Raw genomic sequence first — 23,303 nt, 5'->3', positions numbered from 1 at the left:
TCTCCTCTCAGCTCTGTACTGAGTGATGTCATATTGGTAGCTTGAAATCAGCCAAAGTTAGCAAAGGTTACAAATCAATCCCATCCCCTCTCCTGCTCCAGCTGCAGCAGGTTGTTAAACATTTACCAGCACTATTGCCTGCAGGTAACAAAACTTTGTCCATTCCTCTCTTCTGGCTGCTCAGAAAAGCATTCTCAGACTCCAGGGACCTCGGGTGGTTACTTCCTGCTCTGAATTCACAGTGTGTCACTGTAAATCCTCATTTGGCAATTGGTCATCTGACATTTGGGAGGGTCCTGCATACACACTAGTGTGTGCAGTCTCAGTGAAGAACATATTGCCCCGCAGTGAGGGAACAGTGGCTCTTGTGGAAAAGTGAAAGTGAAATTGTTAGTCACTCAGTCATGTCTGACTCTTTGCAACCCATGGACTGTAGCCTGCTAGGGTCCTCTGTCATTGGGATTCTCCAGGCAAGAGTGGGCTGCCATGCCCTTCTCCAGGGAATCTTCCTGACCCAGGGATCGAACCTAGGTCTCCCACATTGCAAGCAGACTATGCCGTCTGAGCCACCAGGGAACACCGGTTCTCGTAGGGGTGGGGCAAAATAAGTCTTAGCTTTTACAATGGTCTGTGGCTCTCCAAAGGGCCACAGTACATAAACAGATACACAGTACACCTGTGGCATCATGAAGATGGAACCTGGGGGTTAGGAAAGAAATGGTTAAAAAGGCTCTTTGTGGACCAGGCAGAGACATGAAAACTAGGTTGAGAAACATCCCCTGGTGCATAGGATATGCAAGTGTACAGGATGCATCCCAATTTTATACAACATTACTTGAAAAAATATTAAGCAATTTTTTTTTTTTTTTACATTATGGTTGAGTGTGATTTTTAAGCTTTTGGGTTGGGGGGCTTGGTATTGTTAATGAAATACAACACACTGTGTAATGAGGATCCTGAAGGTGTAGTGGGATGATAAGAATATCCCTCTGCCGTTACTCTAACAACCCCACACTTGGCTTCCCATCCATCATGTGGAGCACTGAAAATGCACCTTTCACACCTACAAAGAGATACCACTTCAACCAGTGGAGCAGTGACCTAGGAAGATCACCACTGTGGTTTTGAATGCTACCTCTGGGAGGCAGGTGCTGGACACCAGAGTCTGAACTCAGGCAAGCAGCTCTGCCTCCGTGGAGATGAGAGTCTCGTTTCTCCCCTTGTGGAAAGAGTGGAAGATGCTGCAAGGCTCATAAAGTGACAAAACAACTTCTTTGTGGAAAATGACCATTAGAGAAAATTTCAAGATTTGATTATTCAGCTGTGGTGTGAAGACCTATCTAGAAGGTATGTCATTCTCAGAGACATGTCATTTCCTGGTGGAAACAGAATTCTGGAGGAAGCCTGGAGGATGAGCATACATTTATTTCCATCTTTATAGGCTGTGGAAAGTGTTAACTGTTAGTCGCTCAGTCATGTCTGACTCTTTGCAACCCCAATGGAGCCCGCCAGGCTCCTCTGTCCATGGGATTCTCCAGGCAAGAATACTGGAGTGGATTGCCATTCTTTTCTACAAGGGATCTTCCTGATCCAGGGATTGAATCCAGGTTTCCTGCATTGCAGGCAGATATTTTTTTTTGGGGGGGTGGGGGTGAACTTTTCTTTTTTATTTATTTTTTAATTGAAGGATAATTGCTTTACAGAATTTTATTGGGCAGGCAGATTTTTTACTATCTGAGCCACCAGGGAAGCACTAGAGACTGTGGACGTCCTCCCCAATGCCAAGGGTCTGCTACAGCCACACCACTGGGTATGCATGCCATGGACAAGAGCCCTGCAGAGAGGCATGGTGTTTATCACACATGAGACAGGACCGGATCCAACAGTAAAGCTGTCTATACTTCACTAGGCTTGCATTTTAAGGGACTTTAAGATTTTTAAAAAATTATATATGATGTTCACTGTATGCACTAAAACTTGAGAACCTAACCACCCTCATAGGATGGTTCTGCACTGTTGATGTAGTATCTCATTTAAACTTCATAACTGCCCATATCAACAGTCACTGCATTATATCACCATTTTACCAACATCAAGCCCAGTTCTGAGCACCCAGATCCACTTATCCATGGCACCATCCTGCACAGTCACACACTTTCCTGTCTAACCTAGCCATTTTCTGGAAGGCAGAGTTGCTAATGAATATATCACACACCCTGGCCCCAGGAGACCCAGGGAATGAATAGAAATGAGCTGCACAGCACCCCCACTCAGTGACCTCTGTTAACTACCACTCCCCGCTGCTCACACAAGTGATTTGAAGTACAGTTAATCCTTTTCTTAAATTTTATTTTTGATTGGAGGATAATTACTTTACAATGTTGTGTTGGTTTCTGCCATACAACAACATAAATCAGCCATAAGTGTATATATGTCCCCACCCTCTTAAATCTCCCTCCCACCATGCCATCCCACCCCTCTGGGTTGTCACAGAGCACTGGGTTGACCTCCCTGTGTATATAGCAACTTCCTACTAGCTATCTATTTTACATATGATAATATATATGTTTCTGTGCTATTCTCAATTCATCCCACCTTCTCCTTTCCCTGTTGTGTCCACAAGTCTGTTCTCTATGTCTGTGTCTCTATTACTGCCCTGCAAATCATCACTACCATTTTTCTGTATTCCATATATATGCGTTAATATACGATATACATTTTTCTCTTTCTGACTTATTTCACTTTGTATAACAGGCTCTCACACTGGTCAGAATGACCATCATCAAAAAACAATACATGCTGGAGAGGATGTGAAGAAAAGGGAATCCTCTTGCACTGCTGATGGGAATGTAAACTGATACAGCCACAATGGAGAACACTATGGAAATTCCTCAAAAAAACTGGGAATAAAACCACCATATGACTCAGCAATCCCACTACTGGGCATATACCCTGAGAAAACCACAATTCAAAAAGATTCATGTACCCCAATGTTCATTGCAGCACTATTTACAATAGCCAGGACATGGAAGCAACCCAGATGTCCATCGACAGATAAATGGATAAGCAAGTTGTGGTACATATATACAATGGAATATTTTGTTGTTGTTCAGTTGCTAAGTAATGGAATATTACTTAGTCATAAAAAGTAACAAATTTGAGTCAGTTCTAGTGCGGTGGATGAACCTAGAACTCTACAGCCTTTTAAGGAGAAATGGAGCCTGGAGCATAAAGCTGCCCCCTGTGGTAGTAAGGAGGGCAGTAACAAGGTCTGTTTACACAGTTTTGTGAAGGCCACCAACCTTGTAAGAGAGCTTTCTCATATTAGTCCCCAAAATTCAAAAACTGGCTGAGTCGTGGGTAACCATGTCCAAGAGAGCTATCAAGAGTCCCCAAGGAGTTCTGGTGAAGTACCAAAATACAACTCCCTTACCTTCTGGCCAGCCCAAAGTCAATGATCTTAATTTGGTGTCCTGTCTGATTGACACACAGTATGTTCTCAGGCTGGGAAAGAAAAAGAAGTTTGCTTAGCTTAATCAACAACTAGGAAGGTTTGACCTCCCCCAGTTATTTGTCAATAGGCCTCAGTTTACAAGCCTCCAAGGGAAAGCCCAACAGGGCAGCCCTTCAGGGATGGATAGATAGTGAAAATAAATGATGTGGGCTAGTGTGAGACAATAAGGAGTGGTGTGAACTATGAGAAACGGGAGAACTCCTGCCATGTGTAAAAGGGCAGCCACTGCTCAGCTCCAGCCACTGGCCACCACACAGAAATGTAGGTCCAGTCACTAGAGTTCCTCAGTCCTCAAGGGATTCCAGAAATCCAAGTTTAAGTAAAAACTCCATGCTTTTAAATGTTTACAACTAAATCCAATTTAAACACATATTCATCACGTGTGGGAGTCAAACACGACGTATCTGGGATGTAGATTTGGCCCATGAGCTGCTTGTTTGGGACATTGGCTTGGGGTGGTGGTTCCAAACCTTGGCTGCATGCTAGCATCATCAGGGGAGCCCTCGAAAGTCTTAACACCCAGGCCCCAATCCTGACCAATTAAATCAGAATCTCAAGTGTGGGACCAAATCTGCAGTAGCCTGGTCAAGGAGATCAGAGCTGTCAAACGTCATCCTGCCATTTTGTGGTGACAGCTGTGACCCATGGAATGGAGGTAATGGACTGGACATGCTTCTCTTAAATCTTTCCTATCAGCTTGGAGGCCCTGAGGAAGACTGGAATAATTCTTGTTGCTTGTGGCAGGCAAATTGAAGGCGGGGAGGAGTTGAGGGCAGATGGAAGGCTTATAGTACAAAGGACCTAGAGACCTAAGGTTAGGGCCTGCAGTCCAGGGGTCCATTACCAGGGTCTGTAGCCTTAGAAGAATACTTTCCCATCCCAGAAATCTCAGTGTCTCCATCTGTAAAATGAGAATAATAACCTCTCCCTGCCTTCCTCCTGGGAAGGTGTAAAGATCAAATGATATAATAATGCATTAAAGACTTTACAGCTTGTGAAGGAAATGTCAGGTACTATTACTCCCAATAGAAGATTTTAATGCTACTTATGTTACAATGGGGTTGTGAAACTCCTCAGATAGGTTCAGAAAAATGATGATTAAAAATCTTCATGCCTTCTTTATAAGATTTAGAATAACACTGTCCAATTGAAATATAATGTGAGCTACATACATAATTCAAAAAATTCTAATAGCCACATTAAAAAAGTAAGAAGAAATGGGTGAATTTAATTTTCATAAAAGCATTATTGAAATATAAATAATAAAGATGTGATCATAAAAATTACCATTTTAAAGTATACAATTCAGTGGTTTTTCAGTAGATAGTTTACCACTCTAGTTTTAGAACATTTTCATCACTTCAAGAAAAAAAACATATTCATCAGCAGTCACTCTCCATCCTCCTTACTTACAACTCCTGACAACCAATGATGTATTTTCTATCTCTGTAGATTTGCCTGTTCTGGAAATTTCACATAAATGGAATCATAAATACATATGTGACCTTTTGCATCTGACTTCTTTCACTCAGCATAATATCTTCAGGGTTCATTCATATATCAATACTTGATTCCTTTTCAGGCTGAATAATAATCATTATAAGGAAAATATACCTACCACATTTTGCTTACCTGTTCATCAGATAGTAAACATTGGTGTTGTTTCTACTTTTTGGCTATTATGCATAATGCTGCTAAGGACATTTGTGTACAAGTTTTTGTGTTGACTTGTGTTTTCAGTTCTTGAGAATATACCTAGAAGTGAAATTACTGGTCATATGATAACTCCATGTTTAACATTATAGAAACTACCAAATTGTTTTCTATAGTGGATGCATAACTTTACAATCCCATCAGCAATGTCCGAGAGTTCCAGTTTCTCTAAATCCTAGTCAACACTTGTCTGCCATTTTTATTTTTTATTTTAGTTAATCCAGTGGGTCTGAAATATATCTCATTGTAGTTTTGATTAACATTTCTCTCTTGACTAATGATGTTAAAAATCTTTTCATATGGTTATTGGCCATTTTAAAATCCTCATTAGACAAATGTCTATTCAAATTTATCTTTCTCATTGAGTTGTAAGAGTTCTTTATACACTCTAGGTACAAGTCCTTTATCGATAAACGATTTGAAAATACTTTCTCCCATTCTGTGGGCTGTCATTTCATTTTCATGATGGTATCCTTTGAAACATAAAGATTTTTTAATTTTGATGAAATCTAAATTTATCAACTTTTCTATCTTGTGCTTTTTGAGTCAGATATAATTTACTCCTACACTATCTTCTAACAATTTTATAGTTTTAGCTCTGACATTTAGGTCTATGACCATTTGAGTTAACTTTTATTTATAGACTGAGGTGGGGCTTCAACTTTTATGTGGATATCAAGCATGGTGTCTCAGCATCATTTGTTGCAAAGACTACTCTTTCCCCATTGAACTGTCATGGCACTGTTCTCAAAAATCCATTGACCACAAATAAAAGGGTTTAAGTCTAGACTCTAAATTGTATCCCACTGATATGTCTGCCCATCCTTACATCATAACACAGTTTTTATTTACGTAGCTTAGTAGTAGATTTTGAACTCGGGAAATGTGAGTCCTCCAACTTTGTTCATCATCATCTTCTCTTTTTTTGTTCCTCTTTTTCAAGATTGTTTTTGCTCTCCTGGATCCCAAGAATTTCCATCTGAATTTTAGGATTAGAGTATTAATTTCTGCAAAGAAGTCAGCTGTGAGTCTGACAAGATTGCATTGAACATAGAGATCATTTTGGAGAGTATTGCCATCTAATAACATTAAATTTTCTGACCTATTAACATGAGATATCTTTCCATTTACTTATGCCATTTTTAATTTCTTTCAACAATGTTTCATAGTTTTCAGAATATGAAGTTTATACATCTTTGGTTATTAATTTCTAAGTATTTTATTCTTTTCGATGCTACTGTAAATGAAATGGTTTTCTTAATTTTATTTATAGGATGTTGATTGCTAATGTATGGAAATACAATTGATTTTTATATCTTAGATCCTGCAACATTGCTGAACTCATTTATTAGTTCTAATAGTTTTTCTCTACCCTCCTAAGGATTTGCTATATACAAAATCAGTTCATGTGTGAATAGAATTTTACTTCTTCCTCTCCAATCTGGATATCTTTTATTTATTTTTTTGCCTAATTGCCCTTGTTAGAACCCCAAGTACAATGTTTAATAGAAATGGCAATAATATACATCCTTGTCTAGTTCCTGATCTTAAAAGGAAAGCATTCAACCCTTTACCATTAAGTTTATTATTACCTGGGGATTTTTCATAGGTGGACTTTATCAAGCTAAGGAAGTTCTATACCTAATTTGCTTAGTGTTTTCATCATGAAAATGTGTTCAATTTTGTCAAGTGCTTTTTCTGCAGCTACTAAAATGATCAGCTGATATCATCCTTTACTCTTTTGATATGACATATTACATTGATTGATTTTCTTATGTTAAACCAACTTTGCTTTCTGGGAACAAATTCCAGTTTGCGATGTGTATAATCCTTTTTATACATTGCTATACTCAGTTTAGTAATATTTTATTGAGAATATTTACATCTATATTCATAAGGGATATTGTACTGTAGTTTCATCACAGGAAGTGAGGTCTGCCTGGTTTTGGGATGAGGATAAGTTTGGTCTTATAAAATGAGTGAGAAATTGTTTCTTTCTCTTCTAATTTTAGAACACTTTCTGAAGGATTGGTGTTAACTCTTTAGACATTTGATAGCCATATGGGCCTAGGATTTTTTATGGATCGCTTTTATACTAGTTTGACTGTTTTACTTGTTATAAGTCTATTCAGATTTTCTGTTCCTTTTTGAGCCAGTTTTCAGATGTTTGTGCCTTTTAGGGGATCTCCATTTTATCTAGATTATCTAATCTACTGGCATACAAGTTTTCATAATATTCTCTTATAATCTTTTTTTAATTTTGGTAAGGCTGGTACTGATGTCCCCTCTTTCATTCCGTTCATTTTAGTAATTGAGTCTTCTCTCTTTCTCTCTAGTTCAAGATAGCTAAGGATTTGTCAACTTATTCATCTTTTCAAAGAACCAACTTCTTTTCACTGATTTTCTCTACTGTCTCTCTGTTTTCTGTTTTAATTACTTCTGCTCTAATCTTCCTTATTTCCCTCTTTCTACTTGCTTTGAGTTTAACTTGCTCTTCTTTTCCTAGTTTCTTAAAGTAGAATATTAGATTATTGATTTGAGATCTTCTTTTTAACATATAAGAGTTTGCAGCTACAGATTTCATTTCTAGTTTAGATGCACCCCATAAGTTTTAGCATGTTGTGTTCTCATTTTCATTCATCTCAAAGTATTTTCTAAAACTTAATTTTAATAATAATTTTATTTAGCAAAATATATCAAAATATTATCATTTTAATAGGCTACCAAAATAAAAATATTCATGAGATATTTTCAATTTTTTTTATTATATTGCCTTTGAAGTCCAGTGTGTATTTTACATTTACAGCACATCTCAATTAAGACACTAAAGTTTCATCAGAAGTACTTTAGATATATTTAGATCTCATGAATTGGAGGATTCTTTACCACTGAGCCACCTGGGAAACCCTTTATTTGTATTTAGATTCCATGAAATTGATAGTTTTTAAAAAGCAAATTAACATGTTGAAGTTGTTCTAAATATACTTTATTTTTTTAATAATTTAATCATATCAGTTTTTTATTTAAATTAAAAACTAATAAAATTTAAACTTCAGTTCCTCAGTCATACTAGTTATGTTTCAAGTAAAATATTAAAATATTTCATATTTTAATTCAACCAACATTCCTAGGAGGTAGATATTATTAATTCCCACTTTTCAACTGATGAGCTTATGCAAGACCAATCAATAAGATCAAGGAACTTACGTAAGATCTCCTGGTCAGAAAGAGGCTGAACTAACACAAGCTCTGCTCCTGGATGGGAAACAGACCTTGGCAATGATTGTCTCCTGCTGTAGTGTCACAGGTATTATCCCAAAGGCTGTTCATTGATCCTGAATCACAGAACAGAATCCTAGCTTCTCTTAACTGCTCCTGCCACAGAAAGCTGGTCCAGAGGCTCTGGAATTCACTCCAGTGAGCAGGGAAGTTTGAGGCCGATTCCTCACCATCTCTACCATTTTTCATAGTACCACAATGTTACAGTCTAATGTCAATCAAGAAAGATGATCAGTGTGCATACATGTAGGTCCAGCCAATCCACTTCCCATCTTCTGTAGAGAGCCACTAAGATTCCTGACAGAGGTTGTAGAGAAAAATTCTCCTGTTGCCCCAGTGGAGTGAAAAACCACAAAAATGGCCACCATGCAAATCAAAACCACAATGAGATATCACTTTATTCCTGTTAAAACGAATGCCATCCAAAACACAAGAGATAACAAGTGTCAGTGAGGATGTAGAGAAAAGGCAACCTTTGTGCACTGTTGCTGGGAATGTAAGTTGGGGCAGCCACTGTGCAAAACAGCATGGCGTTCCCTCAAAAAATTAAAAATAGGACTCCATGCAATCTAGCAATTCCACTTCTGGGTATATATCCAAAGGAAACCAAATCACTATCTTGAAGAGATATTTGCACCCCCATATTCATTGCAGCATTATTTACAATAGTCAAGTATCCATCAACAGATGAATAATTTTTTAATGTGTTATATATACACAACAGAATATTATTCAGCCATAAAAAAGAAAGAAATTCTGCCATTTGCGACAACATGGAATTTGACAACATTATGCAGAGTGAAATAAATCAGACATAGAAAAACACTTACTGTATGATCTCAGTTATAAGTAGAATCTTATTAAAAAAAAAATCACCCAGAACTCATATGAACAAATGAGTGGTTTGTGTAGGGAACAAATTAGTGGTTGCCAAAGGAGGGTAGGGGGAGGGTCTGGGGAAACTGGTGAAGGTGGTCAAAAAGTACAAACTTCCAGTTATAAAAGTCCTGAGGATATAATGTACAGCATGCTGACTATAGTTAACAATGCAGTACTGTATATATGAAAGTTGTTAAGTGAGGAGATCTTGAAAGTTCTTATTACAAGAAAAGAAATTGTAACTGTGTGAGGTGATATAATTAACTAAACTTACTGTGGAATCATTTTGCATTGTATACATATATCAACAATTATGTTTATACTTTAAACAAAGACAATGTTACCTGTCAATTATATCTTGATAAAACTGAAAACAAACTTTACAGATAAGGTGACTCAGATGGTAAAGAGTCCGCATGCAGGAGACCCAGGTTTGATCCCTGAGTTGGGGAGATGCCCTGGAGAAGAGAATGGCTACCCACTCCAGTATTCTTGCCTGGAGAAGTCCACGGACAGAGTAGCCAGGTGGGCTACAGTCCATGGGATCGCAAAGAGTCAGATACGACTGAGCAACTAACACTTTCATTTTTCACTTTTCAGATTCACCAAAAAAGAGAGAGAGAGACAGAGAGAGAGAAGAATTTATTGCCAACAAACTGGACAACCTAGAAGAAATGAATTAATTCCTAGAATCATAACAACTAGGTAAGACCAAATCATGAAGAAATAGGAAATCTGAACAGACTAATTACTAGTAATCAAAAATATCCCAGAAAACAAAAGTCAAGAACCAAATGGCTTCACTGGTGAATTTTACCAATCATTAAAAAAAAAATTGGTATCAATCCTTCTCAAACTCTACCAAAAAATAGAAGAGGAGGGAATACTTCCAAACTCATTTTATGAGGCCAGTGTTACCCTGATACCAAAACCAGACAAGGATATTACAAGAAAAGAAAATTACAGGCCAATATACCTGATAAGAATAGATGTATAAATCTTCAACAAAATATTAGCAAATCAAGTTCAACAATATATAAAAAGATTATACACCATGATCAAATGATATTTATTCTAGAGATGCAAAGATGGTTTAATGTATACAAACCAATCAGTGTGATACAACACATTAACAAAATGAAAAATAAAAATCATACTATCATCTCAACAGATACAGTAAAAAACACTTAATAAAATTCAATATCCATTTAATGATAAAAACTGTCAACAAACTAGGTATAGAGGGACTATACCTTAACATAATACAGGTCATATATGACAAGTCTATAGATAATATGCTCAATGGTAAAAAGCTGGAAGTTTTTCCTCTAAGATCAGGAATAATGCTCACTCTAACTACTTTTATTCAACAGAGTATTGGAAGTCATAGACAGAGTAATTAGGTGATAAAAAGAAATAAAAAGCATCCAACTCAGAAAGAAGTTAAACTGTCACTATTTGCAGATGACACAATATTATATATAGAAAATGCTAAAGTCTTCACCAAAATACTGTTGGAACTTAAAAACAAATTCAGTATATTTTCAGAATACAAAAGCAATATACAAAAAATCAGTTGCATATCTATACACTAAAAAGAAACTATTAGAAAGAGAAATTAAGAAAACAGTCCTACTTACAGTTGATCAAAAAAATACTTAGGAATAAATTTAACAAGTTAGTGAAAGATCTATATACTAAAAACTGTAAGACATTGATGAAAGAAATTAAAGACAAATAAATAGAAAGATATCCTGCCCTCTTGGTTGGAAGGATTAATATTAAAATGTCCTTACTATTAAATGTCCTTACTACCCAAAGCAATCTACAAATTTAAGGCAATCCCTATCAAAATTCCAATGGCAATTTTCACAGAAATACAGTGAACAATCTAAAATCTGTATGGAACTACAAAAGACTCCAAATAACCAAAGCAATCTTGGGGAAGAAAAACAAAATTAGAGGCACCGCACTTCCTGATTTCAAACTGTTACAAAGCTATACTAATGAAAATAGTGTTATATCAGCATAAAAACAAACAGATCAATGGAACAGAACAGACAACTGAGAAATAAACTATGTATCAAAAAGAAAGAAGAGAATGGCCACCACATGCTTACTTTTCATCAAGTAGACAAAAGAAGCTGCAATGCATTCATTCAATGGACTATATGATGGCCCTTAAAAAGAATCAGACAAGATGTCCACACTATACTTAAAAAGGCAAGTTTAAAAACGAAATGTACAGTAAGCTCCCCTTTGTGAGTGTTTTTCATGCCAATGTGCTAATACAGAAGACCTCTCAGCACAGAGACTGAGTGAGAAGAACTTTCACTGTGCGTTTTATATATTTTTATATTGTTTATGTTTGTTACTACATGCATGTGTTTCTATTTTAATTTTTTAAAAACTAATTTTTGAGTTTTTTTATAGGAAAAAAAAAAGGTGTTTCATTTGATCTTTAAATAACACTTAATGATGCAGCTATTTTCCACATTTCACAGATGGAGAACCTGAGGCTCTGAGACTTGGCCTGCCCTAGACTCCAGAACTAGGCCATGGCAGAGCCAGGAAAGGAAGCCAGGACTGTGTGATGACAGAGCTCTCAAAGATGAGAGAGCCATAGAAGCTCAGGAACATGGGCACCCACCCGCCACACGCCCAGGACAATGCCTGACCTTGAGGTCCAAGTGCAGAACGTAATGCTGATGGAGGTAATGGACACCCTCACATATTTGCTTGGTGAACAAGACCACATCCAGTTCAGTCAGGTGGTACTTCTCTTCTGTGATCCGGTCAAAGAGCTCACCCCCATCCACACTGCCAGGGCAAAGGGAGAGGCAGATATTGACTGAGCAAGCCTCTCAGAGAACTGGTCCACTCATCACCAGGTGAGACGAGGGCACCACTGCCATCTGGGGTTTTATGAGGGGCAGGCAGGGGTGGGGGGAACATTTGCTCTGGTCTATTCCTAGTTCAGAGTGCGGGTGATAAAAAGGAAGTGATGGGCCAAACGGGAGTCTGGGGCTTGTCTGCAGTACTGATCACTCAGGCTCATTCTGGATACTCACTCTCAGTACTCCAGACCAAAGTTATAAACTCATTGGCCTACAGGGGCCAATTAGTACCTACATGGCAAGAATCTAAGTGGACAAATCAGACCAGATGTGAGACAAAAGTTTTCTTGGAATACACAGCTTTTAGTCTAACTTTTGTTTTTCCATTTTTTATAGTAATGACATGACAAATGTTTCACTCTCCTCAGTTGCACCAGAAGGAAAACAGCAACACAAGCACACTAATAAATGTCCCCTGAGCCCTTGGCCTCGGCACCATGGGTAGTTGAAAGTGGTGGGGACTGTAGCAAATGGGAAATTGGTTGCCTTGTCTACAAAGGTCAGTTACTACAAGCTCCATCATACCACTTCCAACTGAGAATGCAGATCCCGCATTACTAGATCTTTTATATTTGCAAGAAAAATCAGGTGTCTAGGTTTTAATGTGAAATTTCCAACTGTTAACGCTAAATCAAAATTAACTAAAAATTGTGTAGGCCAAAACAATATCTGCAGATCAAACTAGGCTTACTGGTCACTGGTTTCTGACAAATGGCCTTATCCTCTGTGTTTTATGTTGGAGGTCAGGTAGAGGAAGTGATGACATTCCCTGGGTGTCACAGAGAGGGGAAAGGGAGAGTTTTGCTGCAACTTTGGCTCCTAGCCCCACCCTGAGCCCTGGCCCTGCCTCCCACTCACTACTCCATGACGAGGGTAAAGCTGTTCTTGCTCTCAAAGGCATCGTAGAGCTGGATCAGATTCACATGGCTGAGCTGGTTCATGATGTTAATCTCATTCTTGACATCCTCCTTGTGAAGCCAACAGGGAGAGGAGTTTCCAAGAAATGGGTTAGGAAGAGCAGTCAGTTGCATCTCCCAAGACACACACACACACACACACACACACACACACACACACACACACACACACACACACACACACACACACCTTGCATCCTCATTTCCTGCAGCATTACCAGGTTTCCTCAACTCACCACCCACACCAGCTTCTTAACAATAGAAGGGACCCACCCATTTCCCAGATAGGAACCCTGAGACCCCAAAAAGAACACTGGAGATCTGGGAGGACCCTGTTCCCCAGGGTGCAAGGTGACAGCTGCCTAGAGTGTGGGAGCCAAGGAAAAAAGGCAGGAAAAGTGGCCAGGTTTTCTGCTCAGTGTGGAGGGGCCTGAGGCAGTGCAGGACCCAGAGGGGCCCAGGAGGAAGTCAAGGAGTCCTGAGCTTGGCCCAGGGCACCCATTGGCCTGGGGCAGACACCTCACCCGGTCTTTGGCGCTCTTCACTTTGATGATCTTGGCCGCCAGCGAAAGGCCTGTGGCCTTCTCCGTGCATCTGTGAACCTGGCCAAACCGGCCCCTGCAGAGAGAGACACGATAACACAGCAGGCTCCGAGCCCCAGAGGCATATCCTGCATGTGAGTGGGGGCCAGCCCTATCTGGGACCCTGGACTTTCTGGTCCTACCTCAATTCCACATACGCTGCAGGGATTACCCTGCCACCCAGAGGTATCATAGTCACCGCCCCACACTGCTACCTGAACCTGGAGAAGAGCTTCTTCACTCCATAGGTATGTCCAGCCTGCACCCCAGGGGTGTCCCCCACAGCCACACCACCCAGGCCATCCTGTGCCCTAGAGGTCATTCCTCTTAACCCGCCCCCATGGCGGCTCTCATTTCTCCTCCAGTCCATGGCCCCAGGCCCGCACTGTGGGCCCACCCGGACCCTACACTTCGTCTCACACCACATGGGCCCTCCTGCTCTCTGCGGCTGTCCCCTCACCCACTCTTGAGCTCTCGGCTCACGCTCACGCCATGCGGGACATCCCACTCTCGGCTGTGGCTCCATCAATCAGTTCCTGAGAACCAGCAGCAGCGCCCGGTTGTCTAGTTGCTCTCCCCACCCCCATCAAGGCAGAAGGCCCGCTTACCCTCCCAGGACTTCATGCTGGCACACAGTGTAGCCCGCTGAGGTTGAGGTCTCCCTGACACTCACCACCCGGTGCTCGAAAGGGGCTGGCGGGGCCGGACTGTCGTCTGTTCAGGAGACAGCAGCCTGTGAGTCTATGCAGCCCCTATCTCTCAGCTCCCCCCAACCCTCCACCGCCACCCTGACCCCCAGACCTAGACCCTCTTGGTTCAAAAAGGCTTCTGCAGGTTTGTTGGGGGTTTATCAAGGGAGCATTCAGAGTGTTCCCAGGACAGCTCCATAGGAGCTGCAACCCTGGACCCAGAGCAGGGGAAAAGACTGCTATTTTCCCCTAGTTTGTCTCACAAGCAACTTTCTGCTCCCCAAAGTAGAAGGCTGAGTGTGCTTTGAGAGCAATTTCATGTGTGTGTATATCTGCCAAGGTGAGCCTGAGCCCTAGACTACAAGGGGGTAACTTTTGTAGGGTTTTGTTGTTTTCTGGAACCCTAGAAAGCCTGGCTGCGTGGCAAAGACTCCACTTCTAGAATTCCAGTCTGGTCTCCTTCACTGCAAAGTAACTGCCTTCTGTTCTCAAGGTTTATACACAAGGTTCAAGAGCCCAGTGGTCAGATCCTGGCTCTGTCAGCACAGACCCTTTAGCCTTACAAGTGTTTCTCAGCCTCTCTTGTGTCTCATGGGTCCTCACTCCACAGACCTGTGAGGGTAAACACCGCCACAAACGCTTGAGGCTTGGCTCACAGAGTCCTCAGCTAACATTGGCTTGATCACCATCTCAAGTCTCAGAAAAGACTAAAGTCACAGGTTGCTTTCAGCTGTGTTTCAGGAATTAAGGGAGGCCATGTCCACATACAAGGGGAGAGGAAGCAACCAGAGACGTCAGAGCAACTTCAGAGCCTGGAAGAGCCAAGGGGCACCAGGATGACCTGCCCAACACTCAACCCTTCCCCAGGGTCTCCAGAAATTCTGGGACAGGGAATTGGCAAAGGGTGGCCTTCCGGCAGCCACATGGGATGAGGGGTCCCTGAAAGACTCAAGGCCCTTTGGGTCACAGGAACACAAGGATACCTATCACTACCACTGGGACAGAAAGCAGATCAGCAGCCCCTTCCTGATCCTGGATGAGAGTCAGCCCACTGGGTGCAAATGGCTAATAGTAGGTTATATACACCAGATAATGGATTTGCTTTTTAGCAGGAGCCTTCCCTATCTCAATCCAGAATGATACCAATTCTATTGGGCAGGCAGGTAAGCTTTGAGAAATCCACCCAGTTGAGTCCCCCAAGTTCCCTCCTCTCCCATGGCTACAGCAAATCTGAGCTCAGCCTGCTGCATCTCTATGCCTTGGTCTCCAGCTCTGGGATGTGCTGGCAGGGTGTTCTGAGTCCTGGTCTCCCAGACATTATCCCCACATTATCTCTACCCCAGAGTAGGTTTTTCAGACTCACTCACCTTGGGGCACACAGCAATGGCCTCACTTACCTAGAACCAGGCTGCCCGCCTCAGCTCCTGGGGGTGTCCTCCTTCCTGCTTCAGCACTGCCCGCACCCCCAGCTGTGTAGTCCTTCCCAGGGTCAGGGTTCCCTGCTCCTGGGTTCGTGTCCTGCTGTGGGCCTGGGGCCTCGGAATCAGCTCCCTTGTCCCTCCTGGCCCCGCTTGGTGCCATGGTGAGCTCGGACCCAGGTCCTTGCTTCTCTTTGGCCTTTGCGCCCACATCGCAGCTCTGCTTCCACACACTGGCTCCTCTGAGGATAGGTTTTCCTGACTCAGTCCCAGAGGCCTGGGGGCAGCACCTGGGCCCAGGTGGGTCCTGCTCACCTGGAGGCATAGCTGCTGGAGTCTCTGCAGGGGGTGAGGTTCTGAGGCTGCCCCCTCGTGTCACTAGCAGCTCCCCAGGGGTATCTGTCTCCTGCACATGGATGGAGATCCTGGGAACAGAGAGAAATGTGGCAAGAACTCAAATCAGAGCACACCTGGGTTCAACTGCCTGCTGCTGCCATTCACTAACCGTGGTCTCTTAGCCTCTGTTTTCTCATCTGTTAAAAGTGTCCTTTGGGTTGTTATAATAGTAAGAGTTAGCTTGTGGTTGAAACCAGCAACCAACCCCTACCCCTCTCTGCCCAGACACAACACTGGGGAGAGGCTGGTTTTAGTGACATGCGGTGCCACCAGGATTCCACTGGGTCAGCAATCTGGGGGAGACTTGAAGAACCTGTGGTGGATGGGGGGTGAGAGGAGTGGGAGGATGGGCACCAGACATCTCTGTGGCCCCTTGGAAACATGATTCTGCCCCAGAAGGGTTGTGGCCTGGAGGCAGGAGACCTGGGCTCTTCCCTCCCTTCTCTGGGCCTCAGTTTCCCTTCTGTTAAGTGAAGAGAAGGGTGAACCAAGTCAAACATCACACTAGAAGCCTCAGGTTAGACGTATTTTAGTAAAATCAGGGAACTGTTCATAAGACTCTGGACTTTCTGTTTCTCCTGAAGAAACAGTCCTGGCTGTACTGGGCCTGTATGCTTACACACCTGAGGAAATTCTCTACCTCCCGACAAGTCCCCAATGCCATTGGGCCCATCTCATCCATACTTGCTCCCCAGACCAAGCAGTACTGTGGTTTGGGACCCCAGCTGGAGGTCAGGAAAGTCCTCTAAGCCCCAACATTCAGAGGAAAGAACCCTGACCCTGGGAGCTTCACACCCTACTGCTCTGTCACCAGGTTACTAGATACAGCTGGGTTTGGGTAAGTCTAGCCTCAGCAACCATTTCTGTCAAACAAGGATGATAACACCTCATGGATGTGCTGAGAGTCAACTAAGAAAAGAAAACACAGAGGTTCTAATAGTGAAGCCTAAAATGGTGCAGCCACTGTGGAAATCAGTATGGCAGTTCCTCAGAAATGTAAAAATATATTACCATATGATCCAGAAATCCCACTTCTGGAAATAAACCCAAAATAATTAAAGGCAGAACCTCAAGGAGATATTTGTACAGCCTTGTTCATGGCAGTATTATTCTCAACAGTCAAATGTGGAAGCAACCGAAGTGTCCATTGACAGATGAAAGAATAAATAAAATGTTGCATATACACATAATGGAATAGTATTCATCCTTATGCTAAGTGAAATAAGCCAGTGACAGAAAGGCTGATTCTATATATTTGAATGAATGAGTTACATGAAGGACCCATGCTGCTGTGCTCAGTCACAGTCGTGTCTGACTCTTTGCGATCCCATGGACTGTAGCCCGCCAGGCTTCTCTGTCCATGGGATTTTCCAGGCAAGAATACTGGAGTGGGTTGCCATTCCATTCTCCAGGGGATCTTCCCAACCCAGAGATCAAACCCACATCTCCTGCATTGGCAGGCAGATTCTATACCACTGAGCTACCTAGGAAGCCCATATGAAGGACCTAGAATAGTCAAATTCATAGAGACAGAAAGTAGAATGGTAGTTATGGTAACAGTTTCAGATTTACAAAATGAAAAAGCTCTGGAGATCTGTGTCATAACAATATGAATATACTTAACACCACTGAACTATACACTTAAAAATGGTTACAACAATGAATGTTATGTTACCTGCTTTTTAACCAAAAAAAATTTTTTAAATTAGGGCTTCCCCTAGCAGCTGGAGGCCTGGGTCCCTCCTTTGCCTGCTCCTGAATGCACCTGGTTCTGCTGACTATTCACAGCTAAAGCTTGGATAGGATGTAGCAAAATTCCCTTGACACCCCTCAGGAGCAATTACAGGTTGGTGATGACAGGGCAGGATGGGAAAGGTGGCATCCAAGCCCAGCTCAGGCATTGCCTTGATCAAGGAACATGAGAAATTGCAGGAAACCAGTGTGTGGAAGACTATACAGGTAGTCAGGTGGCTGCTGCCAATTAGAGCCAACACTTGCACTCAAACCCATTTTCCTCAAGATACACCCATGTGCTAGATGAGGGAGGGTAGGTAGTGATCTCCCCAGTTCCTAAGCCCAGTTTGGTGTGCCTGAAATTCAGCTCAAGGTTGAAACTTACACAGAGACCTTTCTCTCTTACCCAGAATCTTTTTAGGGCCCCTAACAAGTTCATGGAAAGTTCATCCACACCCTAGATTCTACATTTAGAGCCCTGGCAAGGATCCAGGGATGCCTGCCAGGGAGCCCTCCCTCCAGATGGTTAGGTCTCCTGGGGACTCACATTTCCTTGCAGAACAAAGGCAGACAAAGTATCTGGGCTTCCCTGCCAGTCACCACAGCATACACAGACACCAGCTCTCCTCCCTACAGCAGGCCTCGAGGGGCTTGGTTATAGATCAGGACAACTGAGGACAAGTGTAGAAGGGTACCAGGCCCTTTAGAAAGAAGCCCAGGAAGCAGAGTGCCCTTTAGTGCACTGCCCTTGGAGAACACTGCTGGGTAACACAAACATTTGACAATCATCAGGTTCTAACTCATTATTCTCCTGCACCATGTTGGCTGATGGCAGGTCCTGAGGCTGAGTCCTGAGGGTTAGGATACAACCCCATCTCCAGGACTCCAAGCATAATCCTCCTGAAACTCCCTTGGCTTGATTCAGCCTATACCAACCTCCCACGTCTGAAGACCCGTTACTCTTTCCCTACCATAGTATTTAGTACTTAACTAAATGCTGACAAGAAACAGGATGGTGCAGTGATCAGGGGCACAGATATTGGAGTCCAGAAACCTATATCCAACCTCTTAAATTTTTTGAGACTTGTGTTATGGCCTAGCATGTGATCTAGCCTGGATAACATTCCATGTGCACTTGAAAAGAATGTGTATTCTTATGTCAGGCATCTCTTCCAGCCACAGTGGTATGAAATTGGAAACCAACTGCAGAAAGAAAAATGGGAATAGAACAAACAAGTGGAGACTAAACAGCATGCTACTAGTAGACCAATGGGTCAATGATGAAATCAAAGAGGAAGTTAGAAAATACCTTGAGACAATGTAAATGGAAACACAATGCTCCAAAACCTATGCATGCATGCTAAGTTGCTTCAGTCATGTCCGACTCTGTGAGACCCTATGGACTGTAGCCTGCCAGACTCCTCTGTCCATTGGATTCTCCAGGCAAGAATACTGGAGTGGGTTGACATGTCCTCCTCCAGGAGATCTTCCTGACCCAGGAATCGAACTGTGTCTCTTACATCTTCTGCATTGGCAAGCAAGTTCTTTACCACTAGCACCACCTGGGAAGCCCCCAAAACCTACGGAGTTCAGTCAAAGCAGTTCTAAGAAGAAACATGATAGTGATACAGGCCTTTTTCAATAAACAAGAAAAATCTCAAGCAACCTAATCTACCACCTAAAGGAATTAGAAAAGAAGAATAAGTAAAGCCCAAAGTCAGCAGTAGAAAAGACAAAATAAAAATTAGAGAGGAAATAAGTAAAATAGAGATCAAAACACAATAGAAAAGATCAATGAAACAAAACCTGGCTTTTTGAAAAGACAAACAAAATTGATAAACATTTAACCACTCTCATCAAGAAGAAAGAACAGAGGTCCAGATAAGCAAAATAAGAAGTGAAAGAGGACTAGTTTCTACTATATTGCACAGAGAACTATATTCACTATTCTATGATAAACTACAATGGAAAAGAACATTTTAAAAAAGAATATATATATATATACATATATATACTTGAATCATTTTGCTGTACAGCAGAAAATAACACATTGTAAATCAACTGTATTTTAGTTAAAAACAAACAAAAGAAATGAAAGAGGAGAAATAACAAATACCATAGAACTACAAAAAATCAGAAGAGAATATATGAACAAATTTGATAACTCAGAACAAATCAACAAATTTCTGGAAACGTACAGACTGCCAAAACTGAATCAAGAGCAAACAGCCAATCTGAACAAACTGATCCCTAGCAGTGAAATTAAATTTGTAATTTTTAAAAAACCCAGCAAACAAAAGTCCAGGGTTGGACAGCTTCACAGGGTAATTCTCTATTGTATTCTATAAAAAAGAGCTAGTGCTTATCCTTCTCAAAGTAGTCCAATAACTTGAAGAGGATGGAGCACCCCCAAATGTATTCTATGAGGCCACCATTACAGTGACATCAAAACCAGAAAAAGATACTCCATAAAAGCAAGTTATAGGGTAGTATCTTTGATGAATATAGATGTAAACATCCTCAACAAAATACTAGCAAGCTAAATTCAACAATATGTAGAAAGGATCATACACCATGATCAAGTGGGATTTATTCAAAGGACCCAAGGATGGTTCAATATTTGCAAATCAATCAATGTGATACATCATTACAACAAAGGGAAGGATAAAAATCACATGATCATTTCAACAGATGCCTAAAAAGCATTTGACAAAATTCAACACCCATTCATATATTCATGATAAAAACTATCATCAGAGTGGGTATAGAGAGAACACATCTCAACATAATAAGGACCACTATGACAGTCTCATAGCTAACATCACACTCAATGGTGAAAAGCTAAAAGCCTTTCCTCTAAATTCAGGAACAAGACAAGGATCTCACTCTTTCCACTTGTATTTAACATAGTATTGGAACTCCTAAACACAGCTATCAGACAAGAAAAGGAAATAGAAGGCATCCAAAATGGAAGAAAAGAATGTCACTATTCAACAAGAAAACTGTCACTATTTGCAAATGACATGATACTTTAAATACAAAACTCTAAAGTCTCCACCCAAAACATAAAAATTGATAAATGAATTCAACACAGTTGCAAGATACAAGATTAGTATACAGAAATCTGTTGATTTTCTATATGCTAATGGTGAACTATCAGAAAGTGAAAGTAAAAAATCAATCCCTTTTAAAATCACATTTTAAAAATACCCAGGAAGAAACTTAACCAAGGAGATAAAAGACATTTATTCTGAAAACTATAAAACATTGATGAAGGAAATTGAAGATGATATAAAGGAATGGAAGGATATCCCATTTTGGATTGGAAGAATTAATGTTGTTACAATAGGCATAGCACCCAAAGCAATCTACAGAATTAATGCAGTCTCTATCAAAATACCCATGACATTTTTTACAGAATGAGAACAAATAATCCTAAAATTTATATGGAGCCACAGAAGACCTTAAGTTATCAAAACTGTCTTGAATAAAAAGAACAAAGCTGGAGGAATAACCCTCCCACTCTTCAGGATCTATTACAAAGCTACAATAATCAAAACAGCATAGTACTGGCACAAAAACAGAAGCATAGATCAATGGCACAGAATAGAGTTCAGAAATAAACCCATGCACCCATGGTCAATTAATCTATGACAAAGGAGGAAGAATATACAATGGGGAAAAGACAGCCTCTTGAATAAACACTGTTGGGAAAACTGGACTTCTACATGCAAAAGAATCAAACTGTACTACTTTTTCACATTGTATACAAAAATGAGTTCAAAGTGTATTAAAGATCTAAATATAAGAACCCACACATAAAACTCCTGGAAAAGAATGGTTAGTCAGAATAGTCTGATGTTAATTATAGTAACTTTAAAAAAATCTGTATCTTAAGTCAAAAGAAATAAAAGCAAAACAAACAAACAAACAAATGGGGCCTAATTAAACTTAAAAGCTTTTGTACAGCAAAGGAAAGCGTTGAAAAAATGAAGACAACTTACCGAATGGGAGAAAATATTTGCAGATGATATGACTAACGAGGGGTTAATATCCAAAATATACAGCCTATTTGTTTATATAGACTCAATATAAAAAAACAAACAACCCAATGAAAAAAATGGGCAGAGGACCTCAATAGACAATTCTCCAAACAAGACATACAGATTACCAAAAAAAAACATGAAAAGATGCTTAACAATGGTAATTATTAGAGAAATACAAATCAAACCAACAAGATATCACATCACACAGTCAGATCACCTATCACCAAAAAAACTACAAATAACAGATGTTGGCAAGGATGTGGAGGAAAAGGAACACTTATACACTGTTGGGGCGGTAATTATGAAAAACATTATTGAGGTTCTTCAAAAAACTAAAAGTAGAACTACCACATAACACAGACATTCCAATCTTGGATATACATCCAGAAAAAAACAAAATCATCAATTTGAAAAGATACATATGCCCCTCAATGTTCATAGCAGCACTATTTACAATAACCAAGATATGGAAGCACCCAAGTGTCCATCAACAGATGAATGGATAAAGAAGATGTGGTAGATATGTACAAGGAATACTACTCTGCCATAAAAAAGAGTGAAATTCTGCCTTTTGTAGCAATGTATATCAACTAGAGAATATTACGCTTAATAAAGTAAATCAGACAAAGAATTAATGTATGATATAACTTTTATGTGGAGTCTAAAAAAAATAATGCAAATTAAGATATATAGCAAAACAGAAACAGACTCAGAGAACAAACTACTGGTTGGTTACCAGTGAGGAGGGTGAAGGGGGAGGTGCTCATTCGTAGTAGGGGATTAAGAGGTACAAACTACTATGTATAAATTAGAAAAACAACAAGGAGATATTGTATAACATAGGGAATTATAGCCGTTATCTTATAGTAACTTTTAATGGGGTGTAAACTACAAACATCTGATCACTATGCTATACGCATGAGTGTATGCTCAGTTGCTCAGTCGTGTCTGACTCTTTGCAACCCTATGAACTATAGCCCACTAAGCTCCTCTGTCCATGGGATTCTCCAGGTAAGATTAATGGAGTAGTTGCCATGCCCTCCTCTAGGGAATCTTCCTGACACAGGGATCAAACCCGCATCTCCTGCGGCTCCTGCATTGCAGGAGGGTTCTTTACCAGTGAGCCACTGGGGAAGCCCCACATGCTGTATACCTGAAACTAATATAGTATAGTAAATCAATTATACTTCAATAATAAACAAACACCTGGATTCAGATTCCAACTCTGAACCCCTAGCTG

General features: G+C 40.8%; 1 protein-coding gene across 3 annotated transcripts in view; it reads right to left on the bottom strand.

Moving 5' to 3' along the window:
• The window catches only part of MYLK3 (myosin light chain kinase 3), a 56,310-nt gene that overhangs the window by 13,174 nt on the left and 19,833 nt on the right, over positions 1–23,303 (bottom strand). For all 3 annotated transcript variants that reach the window (XM_081507970.1, XM_081507969.1, XM_081507968.1), the window contains exons 4-9: positions 15,867–16,312; positions 14,389–14,494; positions 13,724–13,817; positions 13,141–13,250; positions 12,064–12,205; positions 3,434–3,504 (exon numbers count right to left, since the gene is read on the bottom strand). In XM_081507970.1, coding sequence (XP_081364096.1) covers positions 3,434–3,504; positions 12,064–12,205; positions 13,141–13,250; positions 13,724–13,817; positions 14,389–14,494; positions 15,867–16,312 — 969 coding nt within the window. The remainder of the gene's footprint in view (positions 1–3,433; positions 3,505–12,063; positions 12,206–13,140; positions 13,251–13,723; positions 13,818–14,388; positions 14,495–15,866; positions 16,313–23,303) is intronic.

The sequence above is a fragment of the Giraffa tippelskirchi genome, chromosome 7 (assembly GCF_054371585.1).
Source record: "Giraffa tippelskirchi isolate mGirTip1 chromosome 7, T2T-mGirTip1v1.2.pri, whole genome shotgun sequence".
Taxonomy (NCBI): Eukaryota; Metazoa; Chordata; class Mammalia; order Artiodactyla; family Giraffidae; genus Giraffa; species Giraffa tippelskirchi.
This window is presented reverse-complemented; position numbering and strand designations above follow the sequence as displayed.